Source organism: Chiloscyllium plagiosum, unplaced genomic scaffold (genome assembly GCF_037043375.1).
Source record: "Chiloscyllium plagiosum isolate Xiang-an unplaced genomic scaffold, Cpla_swu_hap1 HiC_scaffold_5, whole genome shotgun sequence".
Lineage (NCBI taxonomy): Eukaryota > Metazoa > Chordata > Chondrichthyes > Orectolobiformes > Hemiscylliidae > Chiloscyllium > Chiloscyllium plagiosum.
This window is the reverse complement of record NW_028270143.1, coordinates 73,715,959-73,738,078: the sequence shown is the minus strand read 5'-3', so window position 1 is coordinate 73,738,078 and position 22,120 is coordinate 73,715,959. Positions and strand designations below refer to the sequence as shown.

The 22,120-nt window shown below is 41.5% G+C and overlaps 1 protein-coding gene across 2 annotated transcripts in view; it reads left to right on the top strand.

Moving 5' to 3' along the window:
• Nucleotides 1–12,267, top strand: part of cmtm7 (CKLF-like MARVEL transmembrane domain containing 7) — a 38,638-nt gene extending 26,371 nt beyond the window's left edge. Inside the window, exons 2-5 of one of the 2 annotated variants that reach the window (XM_043690244.2) lie at nucleotides 6,459–6,632; nucleotides 8,111–8,209; nucleotides 9,017–9,098; nucleotides 11,337–12,267. In XM_043690244.2, the coding sequence (XP_043546179.2) occupies nucleotides 6,459–6,632; nucleotides 8,111–8,209; nucleotides 9,017–9,098; nucleotides 11,337–11,350 (369 nt within the window). In that variant the 3' untranslated portion in view covers nucleotides 11,351–12,267. The remainder of the gene's footprint in view (nucleotides 1–6,458; nucleotides 6,633–8,110; nucleotides 8,210–9,016; nucleotides 9,099–11,336) is intronic. The other variant, XM_087987311.1, reaches the window with a different exon arrangement.
• The last annotated feature ends 9,853 nt before the right edge of the window (nucleotides 12,268–22,120 follow it).

Below are 22,120 nucleotides of genomic sequence, written 5' to 3'. Positions count from 1 at the left end.
TGGTGAAATCCATATTGATCCTGTGTGGTTGCAGGGTCCCAAGGCAGAAGATGAGGCATTCTTCCTCCAGGCATCAGGTTGTTAGGGTTCGCAATGGAGGAGGCCCAGGACCTGCATGTCCCTGGTGGAGTGGCAGGGGAGTTAAAGTGTTCAGCCACAGGGCAGTGGGGTTGGTTGGTCCGGATGTCCCAGAGATGTTCTCTGAAATGATCTGCAAGTTGGCATCCTGCCTCCCTGGTGTTGAGGAGACCACATTGGGTGCAACAGATACAGCAGATGACATTGGACAGAAATTTACCTGTGCTTCCACCAATGTGGAAGGATCCTTTGGGACCTTGGATAGAGATGGGGAGGGGGCAGACCTCTGACCGACTTCAAAGGGCATGTACATGTTTGGGGAGTTTGGAGTGGGGGACACAGTTTGAAAACCAAGTGGAAGCCACAAAGGATGGTGCTGAGAATTCTTTTTTACTTGGACGGTTATGAATCTTTGGAATTCTGTACACCACGGAGTTGTGGAAGCTCAGTCACTGAATATGTTTAAAATAGACAGATTGCTAAATACCAGTAGCAGAAAGGGATATGGGGATAGTGTGGGGAGAGGAGTATTGGAAGTGGAAGATCAGTCGTAATCATATTGAATGATGAAGCAGGCTCAATGGGCTGAATGGCCTATTCCTGATTCTTATTATGCCACATTTAAAGGTTTCTATGAAACCATCCTCAATGTAAAAAAGGACTACTGAAAAGGAATGAAGAAAACCAGATTAAGAAATGAATTAGTTTAGCTTTAGAAGGGATGAGTTTAGAATGTTCATATTGGAATATTGACATCGCTACCTACACTGTCCCTATGGCATCCGATACATTGATTCCAACCCCCCTTACCACATGCCATTCCTGGAGCAACGTGCCAGTCACCAGATTTACCAAAGGTCCAGCATTCCTTGTGGCCAAACCATCTTTGAAAGGCTGCTGTACAACTGGGCAAATGTTGGCAGTCTGTTGTCCTTCATTGACATTTTAATGAAACAGCAGCCACAAAACCATGCTGCTCATGATGCATGTTTCCACCTCCACAAATGCCTCTGCTTTCTCCCCAGGTTTGTCTCCCCCACCCCCAGTGAACCACCGTTGTCCCTACAAGCATCCCTTGCACCATCCTTAACAGAGGGACCAGTAACATTATTCACATCAGACCTCTGACCGACTTCAATGGGCAACCCCTAGACATGACCGACCAGACCCAGAGTGCTGTGGGTGCAACTCCTTGGCTGACAATATGCAACTCCCCTGACTGCTGCTGCTGGTCTGTCATTAGAACATAGAACAGTCCAGCACAGTATAGGCTTTTTGCCCCATGATGTTCTGCCGAGCATTTATCTTAATTTAAGATCAACTTAACCTACACACCCCTCAATTTACTGCCATCTATGTGCTTGTCCAGAATTCGCATAAATGTCCCTACTGTCTCTGATTCTACTACCACCGCTGGCAGTGCATTCCTCATACCCACCACTCTCTGTAAAGAACCTACCCCTGACATCTCCCCTACACCTTCCTCCAGTCACCTTAAAATTATGACCCCTCATGACAGCCATTTCTGCCCTGGGGAAAAGTCTACGGCTATCTATTCTACCTGTGCCTCTCATTACCTTGTACACCTCTTCAAGTCACCTCTCTTCCTTCTTCTATATAATGTGTAAAGCCCGAGCTCACTCAACCTCTCTTCATAAGATAAGCCCTCCAATCCAGGCAGCATCCCGATAAATCTACTCTGCACCCTCTCTAAAGCATCTACATCCTTCCTATAATGAGGCAACCAGAACTAGACACAATATTCTAATTTTCGTCTAACCAGGGTTTTGTAGAGCTGCAGCAAAACCGTGCGGCTCTTCAACTCAATCCTCCTGTTAATGAAAGCCAAAACACCATACGCCGCCTTAACAACCCTATCCAATTGGGTGGTAACTTTGAGGTCTATGTACGTGGACCCCAAGATCCCACTGTTCCTCCACACTGCCAAGAATCCTATCTTTAACTCTGTATTCAGCATTCAAAATCGACCTTCCAAAATGAATCACCTCACATTTATCGAGGTTGAACTCCATTTGCAACTTCCCAGGCCAGCTCTGCATCCTGTCGATGACTTGTTGTAGCCTGTAACAGCCCACGACACTGTCTACAACACCAGCGACCTTTGTGTCATTGGCAAACTTACTAACCTACCCTTCCTCCTCTTCATTTATAAAAACTACAAAGAGCAGAGGCCCAAGAACAGATCCCTGCGGGACACCACTGGTCACCAACCTCCAGGTGGAATACTTTCCATCCACTATCATTCACTGTCTTCTTTTGACCAGCCAATTCTGTATCCAACCAGCCAGATCTCCCTCTATCCCATATCTCCTAACTTTCTGAATGAACCTACCATGGACAACCTTATCAAGTGCCTTACTGAAATCCATATACACCATATACACAATATCCACTGCTCGACCTCCATCAACTTTACTACCCACCAGAGAAACCGAGTGACTATTATCCACCAGAAAAAACAACCATCTACTATCCACCAGGTAAAAGAATATATGCTTATCAGTGACTGCAGTTGATGTCCTGATGTGATCCTTGTGTGTAAGATTGCAATGAATCCAACTTCAAGGTGTCACCTGTGGTCCAACTGGCAGAAATTTTGTGCCTAATGCAAAGTGTGTTCAAATTCCAGTCCAGGACACACAAGTACCAATCCAGTTTTAAATAAAAGTCAGAAAATTCAGCATTGACTTCAACAAAGACATACCCAGCTCAGTCAAATGTGTGCAGTTTACTTCGATACCATTTGCAGACTGGCGAGATATTGAGAAAGTTGTCCCACAGCACAAGCCCATCACATTGTCGCACTCAAAGAATCATACCATTCAGCCAAACTCCCAGACGTCTTTATCAGCGGTAAGGAATGTCCACATTAGGTCCTGTCCCATTTGCAGGTTGATCCACAGTACATGGAAACATGCTCCTATGAGGTCAGGAAGTCATAGCCATTGAAGTCTTCAGCAATGACACAAGCCCTTAGAGTCACAACATGAGGTCAAAATATGAAAAGAGCTACCTTATAATTACTGAGACCGTAATATCTAAGCTGATGTATCAGTGCCCATTATTACACAACACTTGGAAGCTGCACAACTTGCAGACTGATTGGGGAACTTCAATGTCAATATCAGAACTACTGATCAAATATGCTAGATTTGGCCTGCATTATGTGGGTTGGAAATGAGCACGAGAGTGAAAAGCTAGTTGAGTTCTTTGTCAACTAGCCTGTTGATGCAGATACCTCAATCCATCTCAGTAACGTTGAGAGAGTACAGTCATTGCTAAGAGATATATCCTTTTGTCATAGCGCTGATATTTAGCATCATGTTGTGTTGCACTTTGTAGCATGCTGAATTGTGTAGGTTCAGAATAGATAGCATGAAAAGTGCCTGCTAAATGTAGGTTCTTCTTAATTCATGCTATCTTCTGTGTACTTGGGAAAGATGCAGAATTCCTGCATATCAAAGGGTTAGGACTGTTCCAAAGTACCTGACCAAGTGTGCAATGTCATGTTCTGAATAATTGAAGCAATGTTTACACGATAATTAATGCTCCCCATAGTCAGTGTAAATTGGCACTGTTGTCATCCTGTGGCCTACTGATACAAGGATCATCTCCAATCCTCTGATGCTTGAGTAGAAATTATATTCATTATTTCTCGTGTTTTTTTCAAAATTTCATTGTGAATTTCATTCACACTCAGGACCCATTGATACTTTACTGTTATGGACCAGACCAGACCAGACCCCCTGAAAACATTTCAACAAAGTAGCCTGGATCCTAACTTTGCCATTTGTTTTAAACAGGTGTGATGCAGCTGGCTCAACCGCTTAGTTTTAAATAAAACAGCATTTATTTGCAAGATTACCAAATGAAACACCAACAAAAGTGAATAGAATACAGAATAACATAACCTATCCTGAATCCGTATGGGTAGGAGTCAGTAACAGGAAAGGACCAGTCACTTTTTTGGGTGTTTTCTATGGACCCCCCAATAGTAGCAGAGAGATGGAAGAACAGATTGGACAGCAGATCTTGGAAATGTGCAGATGTAACAGAGTTGTTGTTTTCGGTGACTTCAACTTCCCCAATATTGAATGGAACCTCCTTGGTGCAGATGGTCTGGATGGAGCTGATTTTGTCAGGCGTGTCCAGGAAGGATTCCTGATTCAATATGTAGATAGGCCGACTAGGGGAGGGGCCATATTGGATTTGGTGCTAGGCAACAAGCCAGGCCAGGTATCAGATCTCTTGGTGGGAGAACATTTCGTTGACAGTGACCACCACTGCCTCACCTTTACCATAGCCATGATAGGTGCAGGCAGATTGGGAAGGTATTTAATTGGGGGAGGGGAAATTATACTGCTATTAGACAGGAGTTGTTGAGTATAAATTGGGATTGTTCTATGAATTGTTCTATAGGAAATGCACAACAGAAATGTGGAGGCTGTTTAAGGCGCACTTGTTGCGACTGTTGGATAACTTTGTCCCACTAAGGCAAGGAGTGGTAAGGTGAAGGAGCCTTGGATGACAAGAGGAGTTTCTCATCAAAGAACAAGGAAGCTTACTTAAAGTTGTGGAAGCAAGGACCTGTCACAGCTTTAGAGGATTACAGGTAGCTGGAAAAGAACTCAAAAATGGACTGAGGAGAGTTGGGGGGGGCATGAAAAAGCCTTGGTGGGAAGAATTAGGGAAAACTCAAAGGCGTTTTACACTTATGTGAGGAATAAAAGAATGCTCAGAGAGAAGGTAGGGCCGATCAGGGATAATGGGGGGAGCTTGTGCCTGAAGTCTGAAGAGAAAGGAGAGGCCCTTTCAGTATTCACTAGAGACAGGGACCTTGTTGATAGTGAGAACACTGTGGACCAGATTAACAGGCGTGTACAGATTGACATTAAGGAAGTGGATGTGCTTGAAATTCTGGGAAGCTTCAAGATAGATAAGTCCCCAGGGCCAGACCAGATATATCCAAGGTTACTACGGGAAGTGAGGAATGAGATTGCTGTGCCTCTGGTGATGATCTTTGCATCTTCAGTCTCCACGGGAGTAGTACCGAATGATTGGACGGATGTGAATGTTGTTCCTCTGTTCAAAAAGGGAATAGAGAAATCCCTGGGAATTACAGACCAGTCAGTCTTACATCTGTGGTAAGCAAGGTACTGGAAAGGTTTCTGAGAGATAGGATTTATGACTATTTGGAAAAACATAGTTTGATTAAAGATAGATAGCATGGCTTTGTGAGGGGCAGGACCGGCCTCATAAGCTTTATTGAGTACTTTTGAGGATGTGATGAGACAAGTCAGGACTAATGGCTGCCAACTTTCTGGACTGCTGTTGGACAAACCCCCTGAATCTGAGCTCCCACATTGCTGACTGATCATGTTTGAGCTCCTGGACTGTGTGCGCGCTGCACTGGGATCCCTCTGACCAATAGCTTTTCCAGTGACTGAACTGAGGACTATCTCCCACCCTGTTTGTGATTTGGCACATGTGCTTGAACAGATGTTTATAGTGTGTTTGTTATATAGGCAGCTGGCACATGCAGGTGATGAACTGATGTCTGTGTGTATTCAACAGTCATGGCATGAGCATGACAAGGCAAGGTATGGATGCTTTGAGCATGCAGCTAGTATTAAGTGCGCGAGTGCTAAGAGAGGAAAGTGATTTGCTCTAAGATGCAGCCTCGTCTAGTCTGTGAACTGGGTGCCAGTTGTTCCTTGCAAAGTCTTCCTTGCTCTGGTTTCTCAATGTTAGTTGCAGGTTCACACTGCAGTGTAGGTCTGTAGTTCCTGAGCAGCCTGTGCAGGTATCAGCAAGGTGCTATGATGGTTGTGAGGAATTGGAAAATATCAGATAACAATGTCTGTGGATGTGGCTGGTATCTATGGGTCATACACTTAGATGCTGTTTGGTACTGAGCATCATGGAGACTCCTAACAGGCCATGGTGAGCTGAAGTCTATAAGTACCTGCTCTGATTCCCATGAAGCTTGATTGGCATATTTGATAAGACAGGAAACTGAACATTAATGAGAAGACTTGTGGAATTAATCGAGCATTAAACAAGCCAGAGCCCCCCTTTAATCAACAGCTAAGTGGCCCCAGTGAGATGCCGATCTCCCTGCTTGGCAAATACATAAAAGATGCGGTGAAATGCTCCTGATGTTAAGTTAGGTCTTGTTGGATCTTTTATCCAATTCTGCCACAAAGCTCACCATGCTCTCGTTACCCAGACCCTGATAAGATTTGAAAAATTGTAATCTAAACACTAAAAATTATTGAGGTCCACAATATTTCAATGCCATTCATTTGTTACCAAAAGGGCTAAGATGTTCAATTCAATGCATATTTTTCCTTTTTCAGATTGTGGTGTTCATAGCATTCCTGTGTATAAGGTTGTCAGAATGGACGGACATCTCGACTTTCCGCTACTTTGAAGTTGTGACCATCTGGTTTCTTATTATGGCTTTAGTCTTTTATACCATTTACCTCACAAGACTTCATTTGAAAATCACTTTCATTCACTGGCCGCTAACAGTAAGTGGTTAAGTTTACGTAACTCCAGAACCCAATTAATACTAATTGTTTTTGCATAGAATGCATTTTCATTCCTATTAAGTTTCATGATGTCCTTGAGGAATATGTGTCAGTGTATTTGGGAATCCCAGCTTGAAATTGAGTCTGAGAAGCTGATTATAAAATCTGGTGTATAAATTGCAGTGTTTTTTCAATAAATTGAACTTATGTTTTAATATTGAAATCCTGTTTTTGTGCTTGGAGGAAGGTGTAACATAAACGCAAAGACATGTCGTAAGGTCCTTTCTGAGCCAGTACTTCCAATATTTTAATGTAGCCATGTGACAAAGCAAGGTTGCAGAAAATGAATGAGACAAATATAAGAAAAAAGTCATTTTAGCGATGTTTGTCGAAGGATAATGTTAGCCAGGATATTTGATGAAGTCCTTGCTCTTTTCTGTTTAATACAGCCATAGATTTTATCCAGCCACTTGTGAGGCTATTTGTCACCAAGGTCTAATATCCCCTTAATAAGACTTCAGTTTCTTTATTAGTGTTCTTTTGGGATCATGATGTAACATAATAGATTTTGAGTTAGTCATTCATGAAATGCTGGTGTTGCTACCAAGGTCAGAATTTATTGCCCATCCCTCATGGCCCTTGGGAGCATGCTGGTGAGCTGTCTTTTTAAACCACAGACCACTTGATGTAGAAACTCCCACAGTGGTTTGGGTAAGGAGTTTCAGGATTTTTGACTCAGTGAGGATGAAGGACAGTGCTATAGTCAAGGTGGTGCCTGATTTGGATGTAGTGCTGTACCCATGTGCCTGTGGTACATTTCGTCTAGATGGTAGAGTTTCAGCTTTGAAAGTGACTGTCAAAGAAACTTTCAAGGCTTTTGAAGTGCCTGTTGTATTTGTAGCCATGGTGTGTCAGTGTTGGAGGGAGTGAATGTTCAATATGGTGTCAGTCAAGTGGGCATTGTTCTGGATTGGGGCAAAATAGGGTTTTTGGAATGACCCATATCCAGGCAAGCAAAACATATTCCATTATATTCCTGATTTGTGTCCTGTAGCTGTTGGACAGACTTCATAGAGTCAGGATGTGTATTACCTCTTGCAGATTTCCCATCCTCTTTCTTTTGCTGATTTTGGGATTTGAACTCATGACACTGGGTCATTAGATGAGGCTAAAAGAGAAAATGCTGGAAAATCTCAGCAGGTCTGGCAGCATCTGTAAGGAGAGAAAAGAGCTGACGTTTCGAATTTATCTGACCCATGATGTAATCTTGTATGTATGTACTGTATAGATGTGTTTGGACCATTTCCTACTCCAGAATTGCCCAAGTACCTAGTGACTGAAATTGAATTGTAACATGCAACTGTTAAAGAATTTTAACCTACTCCTTCATTAAGTTAATGTTTTTATGCAGAATCAGCAGTACAACTTCATCATTTTATGTCAAGTGTGGTATTGATAATGTTACACTTCTAACACAGGAATTTCTTCACTATATTGTTGCTACAATTCTGCTGTTAATTGCTGCAATTGTTGGAGCAACTAAGACTGCTGGCTATGCTGGATTGGCAGCTGGGGTGGTAAGGAATAATTTTTGCTTTAAAACTCCTTGCAGATCAGATTTTGGAACATGATGCAAGTTTGATTTTAGTTAGAAAGTAAAGTAGAATCCTTCTTTACAAACCCGCATACTGGCTCATAATAATCAGCAACTTGAAAGGGAAAATCCTTGATCTTGTATTAATGCAAGCAGACGTTAGGTATGAGCCACTTGGCAAATGTCCTGGTTGATGGTTTATGATTGGGTCCATCAAATACATTGAGGGATGGAGTGTTGTTTTACACTTTGCAAGGACATTTTATGTACCCATTCATCACTACAAGGATAGTTGCCAGACTGAAGTCCAACATTTTACATAAATATCATGCAAATTTCAACTTAATTTAGTTTCAAAATTGAATTTTTACTGTTTCTGTATTTACTATGTCCTACTAACAATGGTATCCCCCACTGCCCTCCAGTTTTGGATTTTGGCTGAGACATGATTCTGCTCACAGTACCAGGCACTCTGGCTACTTGGCAGAGGGAGCCATTGTTCTTGTGTATACTTCGATACTGTGTTTTGACAGAAGCCTGATATTGTCAATTAAGATTGCATTATGGAAGTGTTATTGGACAGTAACTAGGAAAAAATACTAGTCAGTTTTGTTCTTCTCTCTCCAAACTCAAGACACTGAGACTGGTTATTCAATCTTTATCCTTTTCCTGTTTGAATTCAGAAAATTTAGCACAGGTTAACTCTGAGTAAAGAGGATGCATGATTTAAGAATAATTGCCTTTTTTTGGTTTCTACAGAAAATCCCCTAACCCCACTTCTATTTTACAGTTCTTCGGCTTTGCTTCGGCAGTTCTGTATGGTATTGGTACATGGCTATCCTACAAGACATGGTGTGTCCCTCAACCAGCAAGTAAGGAACTCATTATTGTCAGAAAATGCTAAGCTACTTTTCCTCTCCTGACCTCTAGAGCACTTGTATTAACTTCCCCACCAATCCTGAAGTTGCTGACATTACCTTATCATGAAGTACATCATTCAAATAATTACATATCTATGAACCTGAACAGGCAAGCGTTAACAGGTTGCTGTAACATGAACTGAAAATGTGTTGCTGGAAAAGCGCAGCAGGTCAGGCAGCATCCAAGGAGCAGGAGAATCCTGAAGAAGGGCTCATGACCGAAACGTCGATTCTCCTGCGCCTTGGATGCTGCCTGACCTGCTGCGCTTTTCCAGCAACATATTTTCAGTTCTGATCTCCAGCATCTGCAGTCCTCACTTTCTCCTGCTGTAACATGAAGGCTATCAGAGTTATGCCAAATTCTATCATCATCCGACAATCACACAAGGCCTCTTCCCAGTAGATATTGAATGACATTGCATAAGTATAACCTTCGTTGGACTTGTGACAGACTTAAGCCAGTGGTACTGACACTAATGGAGTTTGAGATCTGTGTGTGCATATAGCTCGATACTGCAGTGAAGGCTGTTGGAAAAATTGTTTTAAGTTGCCTTGATAAAGAGCTCAAAATTGATTTTAGAAGCAGTCATTGAGTTAGTTAGATGAACGTGTTTGGATGACTGATTTTAGAATCTTTACTGGGTGTATGCACACAGTAATGTAGGATCTCATAAAAATTAAGGTGTAATTGTTTGCTTCAAAATGGTTTCTAATTTGATCAAAGCTGAATTTTAAAATCATTATTTATATAAGAATTGGATAAATTGTTGTGCCTTTTAAAGTGAAGGATACTGGTGTTGAAGAATGGAATACTTTTCCACTGATCATCCAATGTAGGAAAATCTCATTTCAGGCAATTGCAGATTAGATACAAAACCCTTCGTCAAAACTAGATTGGTAACTCATGCTCAACCAGAAGTTAAGATGTTCAGAAGGAGGAGCAGAAGGAGACTATTTCTACACCCCCCCCCCCGCCCGCCCCCGAGGCCATTTTATACTCCATGTAATAATGGTGAAACAGTTTCAATTCCACATTATCCTCTTTTCTGTTCATTCCATAAGTATCCAAAAAAATCTGTCTTGAACATATACCATGACTAAGTTTTCATGGCTCATTTCATTTAAATGGCTGTCCCCATTATTCTAAGAATGTGAACTCCCAATTCTTGCCTCCCAGAAAGGAGAAATGTCCTCCCAATCCTACCAAGAATTTCAGAAATCTCTGAAATTATCTCTGACCTGAATTCCATGGAATGTAGGCCCAAACTCATCCCAAAAATCCATCTCGTGAACTTTCATTACATTCGTTTGACATTTCCATAGAAAAATTAATTCACAGAAAGAACCAGACCTTTCATGATTTTGAATGTCTCTTTCAAGTATCTTCTTGATATCCTCTGAGAAGGAGAACAGTTGCAGCTTCCCCAATTAGTCTATGTAATTGAAATCCTATAACTCTGGAATGACTCCTGCAGATACTTTCTGCAACATTAGTGATGGCTTCACGTTCCCCAAGACCAGTATATGATTAGATTAGATTAGATTGGAAACAGGCACTTCAGCCCAACAAGTCCACACCGACCCTCCGAAGAGCAACCCATCCAGACCCAGTCCCCTACATCTAACACTACGGGCAATTTAGCATGACCAATTCACCTAACCTGCACAATTTTGGACTGTGGGAGGAAACTGGAGCTCCCGGAGGAAACCCACGCAGACACGGGGAGAATGTGCAAGCTCCACACAGACAGTTGCCTGAGGCGGAAATTGAACCCAAGTCTCAGGCACTGTGAGGCAGCAGTGCTAACCACTGTGCCACCGTGCCGCCCCCTCCTGTCTTATATACAGTAGTCCCCGCCCGTATCCACGGGGGATACATTCCAAGATCTACCGCAGAAGCCTGATACCGCAGGTAGTCGTGAACCCATTCATTTAAATGAGAATTTACCTTACCAGCAACCCCCTGGTCCCTGATTCTGGAATGTTCCCTGTAATATGCTTGGGCTGCGAGAAACTGAAACCATGGAAACTGGACCCGCGGATACGACAGTTGGCCTGTATATTCCTCTTACGAATAATTCACATTTTAGGTGTTCTTAATGAAGGCACATTTTAAAGCTCTCATGGTTGTAGGGACTTTATTGTCTGAATACTTTTAAAATTAATTCCTTTTTTTCCTTTTCTTAACAGCTGTTTCTGTATAACTGATCAATGCCGGAAATGGAGAAAACAAAGCTCGTTCATTTTGAATTCAAATAATACTGTTTGACTTTTAAAGTCTGAAGATTCACTTTGTAATAAGGATTTGATGTTTCATATGGTATTATTATTATTAAGAATTTAACTATTTTTATACATTTTAAAGACTGCCTTTTAAACAATTGTGCCAAAAAGGTTGACAAATGGATTGAAATCTTTGGAGAAAAGCTTAGATGGGACATTTCATTGTATTATAGCTTTACTACCCAGTATTCACATCATGACTTTAGCATGTTCTTTAAAACATGTGGAATTCAATCAACCTTTACAGCCACATAGTATTTATAATTTTAAATAAGTATGTTGAAATCCTAGTTTGGGAATACCATTTTACTCCTCATAGTTTTACCATACTAACCAGTGTTTGCAATTTTGTTCTGCCTAAGTGACCCTGAAATGTATTTCATGTGTGTTTCTGTTTTGTGCATTATATATTAGTTGAAAGCACCAGTATGAAGTGCCTTTACATATTTAACTGGTGCATATTGTTTGTATGTAATATATATATACAAGTTTATTTTTTCTGGTCATCCCCATCTCACATTTGTTCACTTCATGCAACAAAACAAGGGATGCTAAAGTGTTTGCAAGCCTCATGCAAATAATGACACTTGAACAATATATATGATGGTTATTACTGCTCGCTGACTTTCACCAGACTGATGTGGATTTTTGTAATGGATATTTTATATCCTTGTAACTTGGATTTGTTGAAAATATTTATAATTATGGATTGTGACCAAATCTAAAAATCTCAACCAAAGATACAAAAATTAAAAAGGATCTCTTCTGTTGTGCTTGGAAAAATAGTTATTTTTTTAAAAGTTGATTGAAAACAATAAAGACGTATTTCAAGATACAATTTATTTTGTCTGTCCACTAACTGAAGCAATTGCAAGAAGCATGCAATGATAGTGCGCAAGGTGGATTTTTTGCTCATTGTGCTTGTACCTGCATATTAGAAAGAGCTATCTGATCAGTCCCACTCCCTTGTTCTTTCCCCAAGGCACTGCAGTTGTATTTATCTTTTCAAGTATGTTTACAAATCTCTTTTGAATGTGACTACTGAATCTCCTATCATCTACATTTTCGGCAATCGGGACAAGCATTCCAGATCACAGCAATGTGCCATGTACAAAAAAGTTCCCTAAATTTGTTTCTGTTTTTTTGTTTGCCAATCGCAAACTTGTGGTTTCTTTGGTTACTGACTCTTCTGTCATTAGAAACGGTTTGTGCTTACTTTTATCAAGGAGAAAGTGAGGACTGCAGATGCTGGAGATCAGAGCTGAAAATGTGTTGCTGGAAAAGCGCAGCAGGTCAGGCAGCATCCAAGGAACAGGAGAATCGATGTTTCGGGCATAAACCCTTCTTCAGGCTGAAGAAGGGCTTATGCCCGAAACGTCGATTCTCCTGTTCCTTGGATGCTGCCTGACCTGCTGCGCTTTTCCAGCAACACATTTTCAGCTCTTTCTTTTATCAAAACCAGTTATGATTTTTAAAACTTTTATCTCAACTTCCTCCACTCTGAGAACAGCCGCAGCTTTGCAACATCACTGAAGTCGACTACTTTTGGTACAATTTCAATACGTCTGTGTAACTCCTCCAGTTCTGCTCCTCCTGCAAGGTCTTTGGCAGTTTTTTAAAGTCAGATACCAAGAATAGAACACTGTGCTTCTGCTGAGGTGTAATTGGTCTTTTCAACAGTCATTGAAAGCTGTCCACTGACTGTGTCAAAGAGTTATGTTATGCACCCACTTCAAATTTGTGCTGTTTAGTTCATATTGCCTCTTTTCAATTGAAATTGGATTTTTAGTATCCTGTGTTAAATTTCATTTACCCATATCATCAGTTTGTCTACTTCCTTTTGAAGGTTGTTGTTATCCTTCTCGCTATTTACTATGTTTCAGTTCTGTGCCATCTATAAACTGATTTGGAGATGCTGGTGTTGGACTGGGGTGAATTTCAGTTACATCACGCTGTAAAGTTTTGCTATAAATTCTGTGCCTTACAATTGTGCCCTCCACGATCACCTGATGAAGGAGCGTCGTTCCGAAAGCTAGTGTGCTTCTAATTAAACCTGTTGGACTATAACCTGGTGTTGTGTGATTTTTAAATCTATAAACTGAAGTTTTACCCAGTAAAGTAAGTCCTTAGTTTAACATTATGATTGCACTCCTGAAAAATGTAACTTTAGTGAAAAATTTAGTTTTAATGGGAAAATGTAATTTATTTAATATAAAATCTGGATTCTGCTCCATAGATTCTATAGGAATTTATCAGGGAAAAAAAATACAGGACCATATAAGATAAAAAGGAAAAGTTTATAAATTTGCCTGAAAAAAGATTGAATCTGAGGATTAGGATGTTGTTAGAATACAATACAGGCGGACAAAGAAATTGGTAAGGAAAGGGGGAATAAGATATGAATGCAATCTAGGAAAAACAAAACAGACTGCAAAAGCTTCTACAGGTATATAAAAAAAATTTGACTAAACAAATGTGGGTCCATTACAAGCAGAGTGAGAGGAATTTATAGGGAATAGTGAAATGGCAGAGAAGCTAAATGATTATCAAAACTGAAAGAACTGAGGATGGTGGAAATCAGAAAAAAGAGAAATTACTGGAAAAACTCAGCAGGTCTGGCAGCATCTGTGGAGTGAAATCATAATTAATATTTAAGGTCCAGTAACCCTTCCTCAGAATTAATGATAGCTAGGAAAAAGGTTGGTTTTAATGCAAAAGCTAGGGTGGGGAAGGCGATGAGGAGTAATTGATGGGTGGAGATAGAGCACAAAGTGAAAGAAGAACAAGCAAAGGAGTGGGTAACGATCAGTTTAGGAGAATGAATAGCCATGACAATGGGTTATGTGTAATAGCAGACTGTGTGATAACATGGACCATTCCCTCTGGACCACCATGGTCCAATCCTCTTTCCAAGCCCCATGGCACTTTTCCTTCCAACTACAGAAGGGGTAACATCTGTCCATTTACTTCCTCCCTCTTCAGTATCCAAAGGTCCAAACACACCTTCCAGGTGAAGGAACACTTTACCTGTACTTCACCCAATCTAGTCTACTGCATTCGCTGCTCACAATGTATTCTGCTCGACATTGGCGAAATGAAGCATTGACTGGTGACCGCTTCACAGAATATTTACATTCTGTCTGTGGAAAAACCCCTGAGCTTCCAGTTCCCTGTCACTCCAACACATCACCATGTTTCGCTGGCTGATATCTCTGTCTCAGGCCTGCTGTAGTCCTCCAGTGAAGCTCAGCACAAGTTGAAGAATAGCACCTCATTTCCTGCTTGGGAACCCTACAATCTTCTGGGCTCAATATTGTGTTTAACAATTTTACAGCTTGAGGCACTTCCTCCAATGTGCTTATCCCAACCCCCACAAACCAGGCCTTATTATCACATGGTCTGCTATACACACAATCCATTGTTAGCCATTCATAGACCCCATGAATAGCTATTCATTATCCTAGACTGATTGTTATTCACTTCTTTGTCCAATTGTTCTTCTGTCTCCATAGGCTCTATCCCCACTTATTGTTTCCTCTTTACCCCCTCCCCACCCTATCTTCTGCATAAAAAACATTTTCTGAGATATCACCAGTTTCTGAGGAAAAGTCACTGGACTTGAAACGTTAACTCTGATTTCACTTCACAGGTGCTACCAGATCTGCTGAGCTTTTCCAGCATTTTCTGTTTTTGTAATTAAAGGTTCAGAAAAGATTGACAAGGATGTTGGCAGGGTTGGAGAGTTTGAGCTATAGGGAGAGGGTGAACAGGCTGGGGCTGTTTTCCCTAGAGTGTAGGAGCCTAAGGGATGACCTTATAGAGGTTTATAAAATCATGAGGGGCATGATTAGGATAAATAGACAAGGTCTTTTCCGTAGGGTGGGGAGTCCAGAACTAGAGGGCATAGGTTCAGGGTGAGACAGAAAAGATTTAAAAGGGGTGTAAGGGGCAACATTTTTCATGCAGGGGATAGTGCGTGTATGTAATTAGCTACCAGAGGAAGTGGTGGAGGCTAGTACAATTGCAGCATTTAAAAGGCATCTGAATGGGTATATGAATAGGAAGAGTTTAGAGGGATATGGGCCAAGCACAGCAATATGGGACTAGATTAATTTCGGATATCTGGACGGCATGGACAAATTTGACTGAAGGATCTGTTTCCGAGCTGTAGATATTTATATCATCGATAGTCACAGGTAAGGTGTTGGAAGACTGGAGGTTGGACAACATGGTGCCAGTGTTTAAGAAAAGTGGTAAGGACAAGCCAGGGAACTATAGACCAGTGACCCTGATGTTGGTGGTGGGCAAGTTGTTGGAGGGAATCCTGAGGGACAGGATCTTACATGTATTTGGAAAGGGAAGGACTAATTAGGGATAGTCAACATAGCTTTGTGCGTGGGAAATCATGTCTCTTAAACTTGATTGAGTTTTTTGAAGAAGTAACAAAGAGGATTGGTGAGGGCAGAGAGGTAGATGTGATCTATATGGACTTCAGTAAGGCATTCGACAAGTTTCCCTATGGGAGACTGGCTAGCAAGGTTAGATCTCATGGAATACAGGGAGAACTCGCCATTTGGATACAAAACTGGCTCAAAGGTAGAAGACAGAAGGTGGTGGTGGAGAGTATTTTTCAGACTGGAAGCCTGTGATCAGTGGAGTGCCACAAGAATCGGTGCTGGGTCCACTACTTTTCCTCATTTATATAGATTTGGATGTGAGCATAAGAGGTATAGTTAGTAAGTTTGCAGATGACACCAAAATTGGAGGTGTAAAGGACAGCGAAGAAGGTTACCTCAGATTACAATTGGATCTTGATCAAATGGGCCAATGGGCTGAGGAGTGACAAATAGAGTTTAATTTAGATAAATGTGAGGCGCTGCATTTTGGGAAAGCAAATCTTAGCAGGGCTTATATACTTAACAATAAGGTCCTAGGGAGTGTTGCTGAACAAAGAGACCTTGGAGTGCAGGTTCATAGCTCCTTGAAAATGGAGTTGCAGGTAGATATGATAGTGAAGAAGGTGTTTGGTATGCTTTCCTTTATTGGTCAAAGTTCAAAGTTTGGGAGAAGATTTGTAGCTCGGGTGCTCGTTGTTGTGGTTCTGTTCAACGAGCTGGGAATTTGTCTTGCAAATGTTTCGTCCCCTGTCTAGGCGACATCCTCAGTGCTTGGGAGCCTCCTGTGAAGCGCTTCTGTGATGTTTCCTCTGGCATTTATAGTGGCCTGTCTCTGCCGCTTCCGGTTGTCAGTTCCAGCTGTCCGCTGTAGTGGCCGGTATATTGGGTCCAGGTCGATGTGTTTGTTGATTATATTGGGTCCAGGTCGATGTGTTTATTAATCAACAAACACATCGACCTGGACCCAATATACCGGCCACTACAGCGGACAGCTGGAACTGAAAACTGGAAGCGGCAGAGACAAGCCACTATAAATGCCGGAAGAAACATCACAGAAGCGCTTCACAGGAGGTTCCCAAGCACTGAGGATGTCACCCAGACAGGGGACGAAACGTTTGCAAGACAAATTCCCAGCTCAGCGAACAGAACCACAACATTGGTCAAAGTATTGAGCACAGGAGTTGGGAGGTCATGTTGCGGCTGTACAGGACATTGGTTCGGCCACTTTTGGAATATTGCATGCAATTCTGGTCTCCTTACTATCGGAAGGATGTTGCAAAACTTGAAAGGATTCAGAAAAGATTTACAAGGATGTTGCCAAGGTTGGAGGATTTGAGCTACAGGGCGAGGTTGACTAGGCTAGGACTGTTTTCTCTGGAGCGACAGAGGCTGAGGGGTGACCTTATAGAAGTTTATAAAATCATGAGGGGCATGGATAGGATAAATAGACAAGGTAATTTCCCTGGGGTGAGGGAGTCCAGAACTAGAAGGCATAGGTTTAGGGTGAGAGAGGAAAGATATAAAAGGGACCTATGGGACCACTTTTTCAGGCAGAGTGTGGTGCGTGTGTGGAATGAGTTGCCAGAGGAAGTGGTGGAGGCTAATACAATTTTTACAACATTTAAATGACATCTGGATGGGTATATGAATAGGAAGGGTTTTGAGGGATATGCGCCGGGTGCTGGCAGGTGGGACTAGATTGGGTTGGGATATCTAGTTGGCATGGACGAGTTGGATCAAAGGGTCTGTTTCCTTGTGCTGTGCATCTCTATGACTCAATGATTTCTTGCATCTTGCTCAGTGAAAACAGACCATCTCCCAGAACTAGTGATATAAATGGCTAGAGGAGGATGAGGAATTTGAGAAAATTCATGTTAGTAACATAGTGAAGACACGAATGGGGCTAAAAGCTGATAGGTCACTGAGACCTGATAATCTCCATCCTGGATTTTTGAAGGAGGCAGCTTTAGGAATAGTTGATGTATTGGTCACTATCTTCCAAGCATTCTACAGATTCTGGAATGATTCTTGCAAAATGGAAGGTAACAAATGTCATGCTGCTATTTGAGAAAGGAGCAAGTGGAAAAATTGGATCACAGACCTATTTACCTTATGTCAGGAGTAGGGAAAATACTGGAATATTAGAAAACGTGTTAAAAAGTCAGATGATAATTTGCTTGGGAACTTGGACTTCATAGGAATCAGAGAATCACTACAGTATGGAAGCAGGCCATTCGGCGCATCATGGTCACACTGAAGATCAACCCATACAGTCTCTGTAACCCTGCATTTCCCATGGCTAACCCCCACTTCCCTGGATACTATGGGCAGTTTAGCATAGCCGATCCACCTAAACTGCAAAAAATCTTTGGATTGTGGGTGGAATTGAACCCAGGTCCCTGGCACTGTGAAGTAGCAGTGCTAACCACTGAGCCACCCTATGTGAATGGGAAATCAACTTTGATGACCCTGTTGAGAGTTTTTGAAGATATTGTAAGTTCCAAATGAAATGTCAGTGTACTAAAAGGCAAGGCAGAAATGTGTATGCAAGTGCTAAGAATTTGAGCAAAGAGCTGTGAGATGCATCTGTGCTGATGAATGGGATGGGAGTGTTTCTGTGTAATGACCTGCCTGGAACATTGGAATGGAAGCTGCCTGTGAGCTTCAAAGAGCTCAACTGGAGTGAAGTGTCTTCTGAGTCAGTCTGTGGCTGGAGGGTGGAGGCAATCACTGCTAATGCTGCTTGCCATGAGATATCGGTGGACAGAGACTTGGAAAAGTAACCATGAGTTTCATCTGCCAAGTAACTATTCTGACCTTCAAATAAGGAATTGGCACTGTTTCTCATTTAAACCTGGGAGAATTGTAAACTGCACATAAATGATGCAGGATTAGTTAATAGTACAATGCAAATGCATGGAAATAAGGACGTTGCCAATTCGTAGTGAGATTCTCTTCCAGCACATAAAACCTTGACGAAAATTGGATATTTTATGACTCAACATCAAAGTTATTTTCTTTCTTGCCTTATTCTCCCACATTTCTTACCATTGCTAATGCTGCTCAAGGTCTGGGAAAATTCCACTCATTGTATGTCTAAAAATAGTAGTGGCCCTAAGACTGACTTATTTGAAACTTTGCTGTGACTTTGCTTTCTGTCCCTTAGCCAATTTTGTATCCATGATGTCACTGTTCCTTTGAACTCATGATTCTAAATACTCCTCAAACAAGTCTTACATAGTTGCTTTGCATTATAGTCCTTGTCTCTACTGTCCTCTAATTTCCAAACTTCAAGAAATGCAAGTCAATTACATGCAACCATTTCACATACGTAAGTCCTTTCTGTATCTTAACTGCTCACTGCATTTTGCTCTTTCTTAGCTCTTGTGCAAAATGGCCTGGAATCTCAGGCCTACCTCGCTCTGTGTGCTGCCATTTCTTGTTTCTTGCGTTACCTACATGTCCACAACTCGCCTGTGCTTTCACTGCAGTTGAAATTCTGATTCTGGATTCTGTTTGGTTATGACATTGACTATCTGTCCTGGTTCTGCCCATTTAGATTTTTGCTCATTCCAACATTAGCTCAGGGACAGGATCTGTCCCGGTCTTCCTTACTCATATCTCATCGAACATAGAACATAGAAAAGTACAGCACAGAACAGGACCTTCAGCCCACGATGTTGTGCCGAGGATTATTCCTAGTCTAAAATAAAATAACCTAACCTACGCACCCCTCAATTCACTGCTGTCCATGTGCATGTCCAGCAGTCGCTTAAATGACCCTAATGACTCTGCTTCCACCACCACCACTGGCAATGCATTCCATGCATTCACAGCTGCCTGCTTAAAGAATCTACCTCTGATGTCTCCTCTACACCTTCCTCCTAATATCTTAAAACGATGATCCCTCCTGCTTTGGGGAAAAATCTCTGGCTATTGACTCTATCCAAGCTTCTCATTACCTGTATACCTCGATCAGGTCACCTCTCTTCCTCCTTCTCTCCAGAGAGAAAAGTTCGAGCTTAGTCAACCTCTCTTCATAAGACAAGCCCTCCAGTCCAGGCAGCAACCTGGTAAACCTTCTTTGCATCTTCTCCAAAGCCTCTGTATCTTTCCTATAGTAGGGTGACCAGAACTAGACACAATATTCCAAGTGTGGTCTCACCAGGGACTTGTAGAGCTGCAGCAAAACTTCGCGGCTCTTAAACTCGATCCCCCTGTTAATGAAAGCCAAAGCACCACATGCTTTCTTGACAACCCTATCCACCTGGGTGGCAATTTTGAGGGACCTATGTACTTGAACACCAAGATCCCTCTGTTCCTCCACACTGCCAAGAATCCTGTCTTCTTTTTTATATAGATATTTTTATTAAAAATTTAACATTTTTACAAGTTTACAAAAATAAACAAAACTCTCAAGTACAAACATTGATATATAATTAAATCTTAAATATACAATAGCCAAAGTTTAACAAAAGAATAAATACCAAGAAAGAAAAAAAACAAACTCAACTAACTACTAATCTAACCTACAACTAACCAGAGTGTATATTTAAGTCTCTTACATTATTCAAATAAGAGAGAGAGAAAAAAAAACCAAAAAAAAACCAACGGATAACACAGAAATTGGGTAGTGAGATACACGCTCGGAATGTGTTAACATCAATTGTAACAAAACTCGTATTCGTGCGGGATTCCTCTCCTAAGGGGCCCCAGACCAACCAGGTTCGTAATCTCAATTAAATAAAACCCTTGTTATGATAGCCGAAATATCTGTATTTATGTAATTCAAGAAGGGCTGCCATATTTTATAAAATAATTCGGTCTTTCGGTGCATCATATTTGTAAGGAAGTCAAGGGGAATACATTCCATAATTAATCTGAGCCAATTTGAAAGTCCAGGGGGGCCCTCAGCCACCCAGTTTACCAAAATATTTTTCCTTGCACAGCAAGAGAGAATAGAAAATAATCCCTTCCCGTACATGTCCAGGGAGGGAAAGTTCGAAAAGCCCAAAAGGAGAGATACAGGGTCCACTTTAATTTCCGTTCCTAGAATTTCTGTCAGGGTACTTGCTACTTTAGTCCAATATCTATGGATCTTATGACAGGTCCATAGGCAATGTACAAGAGTGCCCACCTCTATTTTACATTTGGGACACATTGGAGATGCTCCTGCCTTACATTTTGCCAATCGATCCGGTGCTATATGGGCCCTATGAAGTATCTTCAGCTGGATAGCCCGAGTTCTGTTACAGATGGTAATTCTTCTAGCATTTTCCCAAATGTCATTCCATGTTTCTATAGAGATTTCTAGTCCCAAATCCTGATCCCATGTTTTAAGCAGATTGTCCATATCTCCCGATACTTCATCATGTAGTAAATGATCCTCATTGGTCGTAGCACTCTACATTCTCTATCTGATTTATAAAGACTATCTAATAACGTAGTCTTCTTCTGTATATAGTCTTGAATTTGGAAGTATCGAAAGAGGTCTCCATTAGGTAATCCGAATTTCTGACGCAGCTATTCAAAAGACATCAAGACCCCATCTTTAAATAGGTCCCCAAGACATGAGATACCCCTGGATCTCCAGAGTTTAAAAGTGGCATCTGTTAACCCCGGTTGGAATCCCCATGCTCCACTATCGGCGCATAGGGGGATGTTTTATGTGAGTTGCCCTCATTTTGCCGCATTATATTCCAAGCTTTAATTGTGTTTAGTATTATAGGGTTTTTATAGTGATCCGTAATGATTTTCCTCTTGCTTGAAAATAAAAGGTTAATAAGTGGGTATTTTACTTGAGAAGCCTCGATGTCCAGCCAGATTGATTGTGGATCAGACAAGACCCAATCAGCTATGTAACTTATTAGAGAACTTAACTGATATTTCCTAAAATCTGGGAAGTCCAATCCTCCCCTTGCCTGTGGAAGCTGTAGCTTCTTCAGCTTAATGAGGGTCCGTCTATGATTCCAGATAAAAGAACCCAGCCAGCCATATAATTTACGTAGTGCCAGCCTTGGCAGCATCACCGGAAGCATTCTCATAGGGTATAGGAGATGGGGCAGGACATTCATTTTAATTAGTGCTATTCTACCCAGCCAGGAAATTGGAAGGTCTCCCCATCGCTGGAGGTCCTGCCTTATCCTTTCCAGTAAATGCACAAAATCAGCCTTGTACAACTGACCAAATACTGGGGTAATAAAAATGCCAAAATATAAGAAACCCTCCAGGGACCAACGAAAGGGAAAAAGGGATCCGTCCACTAAGTGGGGTATCATAGCAAGGCCACCCATT